This window comes from Lathyrus oleraceus, chromosome 3 (assembly GCF_024323335.1).
Source record: "Lathyrus oleraceus cultivar Zhongwan6 chromosome 3, CAAS_Psat_ZW6_1.0, whole genome shotgun sequence".
NCBI lineage: Eukaryota > Viridiplantae > Streptophyta > Magnoliopsida > Fabales > Fabaceae > Lathyrus > Lathyrus oleraceus.
In genome coordinates, this window is record NC_066581.1 from 389,002,110 (window position 1) to 389,011,048 (window position 8,939).

The 8,939-nt window shown below is 31.4% G+C and overlaps 1 protein-coding gene across 1 annotated transcript; it reads left to right on the top strand.

Annotated features, from left to right (window-relative positions):
- The first annotated feature begins 341 nt into the window (after positions 1–341).
- Positions 342–1,662, top strand: LOC127127882 (polygalacturonase inhibitor). The gene has a single exon (XM_051057157.1). It carries the CDS (start codon positions 379–381, stop codon positions 1,435–1,437), a length of 1,059 nt encoding a protein of 352 aa, XP_050913114.1. The 5' UTR covers positions 342–378; the 3' UTR covers positions 1,438–1,662.
- Positions 1,663–8,939: the final 7,277 nt, after the last annotated feature.

Here is an 8,939-nt window from a genome sequence, read left to right on the forward strand (position 1 = left end):
AAGAGGATCGACGATCTTAAAATTTTTTGATTTGCCACTTCAAAAGAAATGCAGAGTTTTCTTTTCTTAGTTATAAAAAGACAACAAGTTGAAGCCCTCTTTTTTGAACACGTTTTTTTCTCAAAAAAATATAGTTTTTTCAAAGTAACAGTACTCAAATACAGCTAAGTAACAGAAAAGTGGCACTGCTACACACAATAATTAAAGTTGAACACCCCATGAGGAATCATCTACACAGAAAAAATATTATTACTTATCTAAAACAAAATAGGCCTAGTTGCATATATTTTATTGCATGCAAGTTGCATGTAATAATAAAATAGTCTATAAAAAGAGAAGTAGAACATGCTGCTACCATTACTTCATCACATTCTATAAATGCATATCAATGCTCTTCAACAAACTTACAAAAATAAAACTACAATCATGATGATTTTTGAATCTCTTGTGTTGTGTTTCCTCTCACTACTGTTACTCTCTCCATTTGCAATCTCAGAGCAATGCAACCCACAAGACAAGAAGGCATTGCTCCAAATCAAGAAGGAGTTCAACACCTCTATAACTCTTCAAAACTTATGGGATCCAAAAACAGATTGTTGTATCTGGGTTTGGATCCAATGCCACCCCACAACCAACCGTGTCATTGGCCTCGTTATGAAATTTGATGAACCAAGCAATGATATCGTAGGTCATATACCTTCTTCAGTTGCTCAACTCCCTTATCTCGAGCACCTTGAGTTCAACAATTTATCCAAACTCAGCGGCACAATCAACCCTGTTATCTCCAACCTCAAACATCTCAAATATCTTGTCATTTCTTTCACTAGTATCTCAGGCACAATCCCGTCTTTTTTGAGCCGATTTCAAAACCTTGAAGTTCTTGATCTATCCTTTAACAAACTCTCAGGCATCATACCAAGTTCACTTTCCCAGTTGCCTAATATCCGGCTCTTAAACTTGGGAAATAACAAGCTGACTGGCCAAATTCCAAACTCATTCGGATCGTTTAAGAAGCCCGGGCCAGAGATCTATCTATCAAACAACCATCTTACTGGGCTAATTCCTGCTTCATTGGGACAAATAGATTCCGAGACGATAAACTTATCGGAAAACAAGCTTGAAGGCGATGCTTCTATGCTTTTCGGGAACAAGAAAAGGATAATGCGCCTTGACCTTTCAAGGAACTTGTTGTCGTTTGATCTTTCAAAAGTGGATCTTCCAAAGAGTTTGACATTCTTGCATCTGGATCATAATTATATTTATGGGAAGATTCCACAGGTATTAAACAAAGTGAATGCTTTGGAGCGGTTTAATGTGAGTTATAATCTGTTGTGTGGTGAGATACCGCAGGGTGGGGATTTGCAAAGGTTCGGTGTGTTTGCTTTTTATCACAACAAGTGTTTGTGTGGCTCACCCCTTCCCAAATGCAAATCATAAAGGATAATGGAAGGAGGCTATAGCTAAGTTAAAAATGAATCTCTTGTTTCATTTCAATATAACACCTTTTGTTTTTCTACCATTTTGAATTTCAATGCTGTCCAACGTTCAATATTGCTAAGTTGAGCTGCTGTTGTATTTTTGTTTAAATGTTTGTATTCCAATTGCAAACTTTTGTAACCTAATACACTCAAGTATGACTAATAAGCTTATGTTTTCCTTAAACCCATAGATTCCAAAGGCTCAACTATGAGCAAGATAGATAAACTATTTCTCTGATTCCAGATCTCAAATCTTACTCCCTCCTGTTAAAATGACTATCGTTTCGGAGAAAAACAATTTGTTTTAAAATAAATTATATTTTACTTTTTAAGATATAAATGATTAATTTTTTTTCAATTGCACACTATTTTTATGATTGGTAAAACGGGTCTGTTGTCCGCCCGATTGTTCCGACAACCTAATTATCAATATTCAAAATTATATGTTCAAATTCATTTATATATATATATATATATATATATATATATATATATATATATATATATATATATATATATATATATATATATATATATATATATATATATATATATATATATGTTTTTAGATATTGACTCAAGTTTCCTATGTACGATTAAATACTCTTTACATTTTTCAATTATACTTTTATTTGATTTCTTGAATATTAATATTTTGTTATTATTGTTTTAGATGGCAATTCAATTGTTGATTTCAAATATAGTTTATTAAAACTATATCAAAATGCCTTGTTTCTTGGATAATCTTGATATGGATGTAAAAGCATCAGCTATTCACAGCTCTATTGAAAGTAAAGGGCATGATGATAATTTTTTATTCATTTAACTGGAATTGAAATCAGTGTATCAAACTTCTTATAAACAACATACACTAAGAGTTTAGAACATGACTGTGACTCATGTTATCGACCTAAGTGAAGAATAACATTAACGTACTAAAAAAAACTCGTATCTTATATTTGTAAATATATAATATTTTTAACTAAAATTTGTTAAAAAAATACTTTATAAAAAATTGTTCTAAAAAAAGTAAAAATCTATTAATTTATTAAAAAAATTAAAAACATAGACAGGTAAATCTGTTGCTCGCCAGCTCGTCACCTTGGTGGAATTGGTTAGATTTTTAAACTCAATTTCACTTTACGGACTTATTTATCCTGCCTCTTTTTTTACGGGCTTAAGGCGGGACAGACGGTCTGTTTTTTCACCCTTAACTACTTATAACACATTAATAAGACTAATTTAGTAAAAGTGCAATATCTTACGACAATATTAGTGGATTCCTTAATCCTTGTGCAAAAATCTTAAACAACAGTTATTTTAAAACGGAAGGAGTGTTATTGATTTGTTGCCAAAATCTCTTTTTCTATTCTTTAGATTCTTTGCATACTTAAATTATGGTAGGTTGCTTAGAAAAATGGGATTCTTCAATGCACCATGAGTTACAAGCACTTGCGAGAAATTTTAAAACTAACCCTTAAATTTAAGTTATAAACCCCTTTTAAAACTAACCCTTAAATTTAAGTTATAAACCCCGGACGCATTTAATGTACTATAAGCCATCTCTAGAACACACCAAACCTAGAGTTAAAAAGATTTAGACTTTGAAATCCGTATAGTTAATTACGGAGATTAGACTCTAAACGCGCTTAACGCATCACACATATGTCTAACCTCAGAACTACACATTTCTAAAATAATTTGGATTCCACTTTTCAGATTTCTTACGGAGATTGAAATTCAAACGCTTTGGATTAAGTAAACTAGTGTATTTCCCTATCCTTTCACATTTTAACATTTGTAAAAGATCAAAACAGAGAAACAAAGAGTTTATCCCTATTTACATTTACAGATCCAGATCCATCATTTTTCAAGTTTTCTTAGAGTTTATGTCCATTACACGGATGCTTATCACATCTCTACTCCACTACATTGCACGTATCCCAAGTCCTACTCCATTGTATGGGTAATTTGCTCACTCCCTTTCCTTTTTGATACATATGCATGAATTATCTAAATACTTTACAAGTATGATACATATGCATGCATTATCTACTGTAGAATGGACGAACATACTCCAGTTCACGAGGAAAACATCGTGTGACAACTCCTTGTCCATCGAGTATGTACTGTGGAGTGGCCCAACATGCTCCAGTTCATAGGGGAAAATGTCGTGTGGCAACTCCTCGTCCATGGAGTACAATATACAACTACATCCAATAGTTTTATAGAGTATCAGATCCTTACATGACACTAGATGTAGAGGGAGATACCTCGAGGCTAGCTCATCAGGAGATTTTAGAGGAAGAGCGGACAAGGAAATATCATATTGTTGATGTGTTACTGATATGTCATGAAATTGTGGCTATTGGGAGATAGGTCATAGCTAGGGGCAAGTTTGAGGAAAGCATTCCTCATATGGTCAGTTTATAGGCCATCTTAGCAAAGGAACATCATGTGTTGTAGTACGCTGGCAGAGGATGAACATTAGCGTTAGATATACGTAGTAGTTACCTTTTACTGTGTATATTTTTGACATTTTGTATTATGATTTTTTGTGCGATTGATTATGACATTTTAAGATTTTGTCATTCAGATATACACAATAGTTCTTCTATTTTGAACAAACTATTGAGTGACAAATGTGTATGGTTTACTGTGGGATTGATTTATATATGACTCATAATGTAAGTTTATTAAAACAAATGTTAGATTTCTTTTAACTTACTATCACAGTGTGTAGAATATTGTTATGGGGTAAATCTGGAGATTGGAATTCGGACCTATGATCTGAAGATTAAAATCTAGACCAATTTTTGAAAAAAAAATGGTGCCTCGGTCATGAAGAGATTTTGTTATAGAATGAGCGCGTCCTGATTTTGAAATCTGGAGTATACGAAAGGCATTTCATAGTTTCCATAGGGTGTGTGATCACTATATGGGGTGTAGTGAATATCATCCAAAAAATAAGGGACATTAGTTTTGACTTTAGATCTAGAGTTATTTGTATTAATTTGTGCGCATAATAATTACATTTCCTAAAAACATGTGATAATATACCAAAAAAATTGATTTTCCATTAAACAAAATAATTTTCAATTGAGAGTTTGACTATTCGCTTTTGAATTAAGAAGAATCTCAAATACACTATCAAAAAGAAAAAGTCTTGGTTGTTATAAACAACAAAAATAAATTCAATGCAGTCCTAAAGCCATTTGCCAAACCATTAAAGCATCGAAATCGCAATGTTGTGAACCGAATTAAGAATGAGAACCCTTCAAGGGCCTCAATTTCTCCAATTTCTAGGAAACAACCACCACCTCAAAGAAATGACATTGGAATGTCTTCTTCCAGTTTCAACTGTGGAAAACCAGGTTGTATGACTAAGAAATTTAAGATGATGCACTATTACAAAAAAAATGCATTTAGCATCGGTGGGATATGAGGTGCTACCTCGGTTTCAAACAACGAAATGTGTCATAAAGAGTGTGTCACTTTACCTCTTAGTTTTTATTTAATTGATGAGTAATGTATAAAGGTCATGAGTTCGATCCCCATGGAGATCCTTTTTGGAACTTTTAAATGGCGAAAACACATGTCCCCTCAATTTTTACATTCCACTGACGGGTAATACACGATTTAGTTTATTATATCTAATGTGGATTTCTTATTTCACTAAGTCCTAACTAAACATATAACTTCTCAAAATGGTTAATAAAATAATTATATGAACAATTGTATTATATTTGAATAACAACTTACACTAATCAATAATTTTCGAGCATCATGTAACTTATCATTCATCCCACGTTCTTTAATGACTAGAATTTCTTAAATGTTTCATGTTCTTTATTCAACTCTTCCTTTTCTACTAATTCATTCTAGAAAGCATAACATTTAAAGTTTTATGAAATGAACAAGTATAGAAGAAAGTTGAACAAAAACTAGAAGTATTGGAGAGATTTTAACCATAAAAGAACATGAGATGAATAATCAGTTGCAGAACGCTCAAAAAACTTTGATTAGTGTAAAATATGTCTCAAATACAACATAATTTTTCGTACTTTTATTTCCAAAATCAATTTAATAGCTTATATATTCAAAGAGGGGTTAGTGAAATAAACAATCGACATTAGATATAATAAACTCAACTTAATGGATCAAAATGAGAGTTGCACAAAGAATCACAAAAATATAATCTCAATATCAATCACAATCTAAAAATCAAACTCAAAGATAAGAATTAAACTACAAAAAATATATTTTCATAACTTTGGGATGTATAACAACTAAACAACAACAACAACAATAACATCAATCATTCAAAATAACAACTTACATTAAACAACAACTCAAAAAAATAATCTCTCAACAAAACTATAACAACATCATCAATAAACCTAAAACATCATTTTTTTAAATTACAACAATAACAATAATAATAACAAGATTAAACCTCTAGAGTTTTGGGGTTCAACAACAACGATAATAACAAACAACAACAAATAACAACAACAACAAACTATGATAAATAACGACAACAATAACAACATTAATGTAACATAAGTAATGATGTTTGACGTACCATATATGTAAAGAAGAAGTGTAATAAATAATCCGGGTCTTTCATTTAAGCAAATATCGAACGAGATTCCTAAACACATATCATCTTCGTATTGAGGATGATATGTGTTTAGGACTATTCGTTAGGATTTTGTCTGTGTTATTTTTAGGCAAGTGAAACATATTGCTAAAAGCTAAGCTCTCTCTCTCTCTCTCTCTCTCTCTCTATCTATCTATCTCTATCTCTATCTATTTATCTATCTATCTATCTATCTATCTATCTATCTATCTATCTATCTATATATATATATATATATATATATATATATATATATATATATATATATATGCTTGTAGAAATCTGTTTCACTTGCCTAAAAATAACACAGACAGAACCCTAACGGAGAGCCTTAAACAACGAGAATCCTAAACACATATCATCCTTAATACGAAGATGATATGTGTTTAGGAATCTCGTTGGATACTTACCTAAATGAAATACCCAAATTATTTATTTCACTTCTTCTTTACAGATCGGGTATGTCAAACATCACTACTCATGTTACATTAATATTATTGTTGTTGTCGTTATTTATCGTTGTTTGTTGTTGTTATTGTTGTTGTTGTTGTTGTTGTCATTGTTGTTGTTTGTTATTGTCGTTGTTGGTGAGACCCAAAACTCTAGAGGTTTAATCTTGTTATTATTGTTGTTGTTATTTAAACAAAATGATGTTATAGGTATATTGATGATGTTGTTGTAGTTTTGTTTAGATATTGTTTTTTTGAGTTGTTGTTTAATGTAAGTTGTTGTTTTGAGTTGTTGATGTTATCGTTGTTGTTGTTTAGTTTTTATACTTCTCAAAGTTATGAAAATGTATATTTTGTACTTTAGTTCTTATTTTTTAGTTTGATTTTCATATTGTGATTGATATTCAGATTATGTTTTTGTGATTCTTTGTGCAACTCTCATTTTGTTCCGTCGAGTTGAGTTTATTATATCTAATGTCGATTGTTTGTTTCACTAACCCCTCTTTGAATAAGCTAAGTTATATATATAACCAGAGAAACAAATTCACCTCAGTTGAAAATCAAAATCGAGGTGAAAAGTGGATTGTTTTTAGATTAAAAATAAAATATTCAGGATGACGCCACATTTAATAAAATAAAAACATAAACTAAAGTATTGGGATTTGAAGCATGTACCCTGAATTAGTTTACTTATCGGTAACCAAAATCAGCGGAATAGAAAAAATATTATGGTGCGTTCAGGAATTATACCTCGATTTTGTATATGTGAGGTGAAATCATTGTCATAGAATGTATTTTTGTAGTAGTAATGCCTAAACCTGGTGTTGCCCCTAATGCACAGGTTAACCTGACTGATGAGAAATTTATTACTATGATCACTAAAATCAACATGATTGATGGATCTGATGGTTGGTAGATAAACATTGCCTTCTCTCGTTATTTATGTTGTGATCATGCAAAGTTCAAAATACATATACTAAAAATAAGAAAGTGTTGTTGGAAGTTTCCCACACCACTAATATTGTCGGTATTGGAGAAGTAGAGTCGGAGTCCACCTTCGAAAAGACTTTAATATTGAAGGATATCGTGTATACTCATATGATTATAAACAGTCTTGTTTATGGTTTTCTTATGAATTATACATGGTTTAGTCAGTCTATTGGGATTGATTTGTACACCATCACTAAGAATGATATTTTTGTGAATAAAAATGATAAGTTTAACATTTTTATGAATGGAATATAAAACCAATTTAGTAATAATGAAAGTTAAGTGCATTATATCTTTAAGAGTTTTGTGGATGAAATTGAAAATCAATTTAGTAAGAAGTTAAGATATTTAGTAGTAATATGAGAATTTAATATGATTCTAGTTTCTTTAATGAATTTTATAAACAACATACAATTGTACAAAAAACGAATGCACCATATTCTCCTTAAATGAATGGTAAAGCAGAAAGAAAGATTATACCTCTTACTGAACTAACAATTTCTTTTATGTTCAATATACTTCTTGAGGGTTCCTTGAACCGTAGGCCAGAGATGCCTATATAAATACCACTTACTTAGCGGATGAAAGGGACATATGATAAATTACTCAGCATGAACATATATCCTCTCACCTTACGTGAGTTGGCCTTCTCACACCACCATAAACACCACCAAATATGGCCTCTCACCGCCGCGGAAAAGCCATGACTTTTAAGAAACTACTAAGGTCTATGGTCATCTATACTAGCTTAGGGATACCACACACTCCTTTACCTTTTGAAAAGTACAATGACGCCTACCATGGGGTCATGGTAAAACTAACTTGTGTCACATCTTTCATTATATCATCGCCCCAATACTCACAAAAACATCTACTCCTAAACCTAATTGTTCCTAAAATCTTCTCTCTCTCTATATATATATATATATATATATATGTGTGTGTGTGTGTGTGATAATATGCCACACAAAAAAACTAGAGAAGTGGATTTAAATACTAATGTAACTAGTTCATAATCAATTTCTAGCAAAACAAAATTATGCCATGAAAGCATGTTCTATGACATGCATTGCTCCTTCAAGCTCAGCATGGATAGCGTAAGACTAACCAAGATTGACTATAAAACAACTCAAAAACATAGACTCAACAAGCCATTAATGTTGCACTTGATCCAAGGATCAATAAGAGGGGACAAGATGCCTTCTTTAGATATGGATGACTTTGGAGTATGGATCTGAACACAAAAAACTTTGAGAATGATAAACTCAAGGATAGATCCTGAAGAGGGTAGCTTATAAGCATTAGTAGAAAGGGAAACAATAGAAAAAATCATTATTACCAATGAGTTATAGATTTATTTTTTGTTAAACCTTAACTGAT

What these genes read in the sequence shown, in the direction of transcription:
- LOC127127882 (XM_051057157.1), top strand. Translation starts at nt 379, where the DNA reads ATGCATATCAATGCTCTTCAACAAACTTACAAAAATAAAACTACAATC.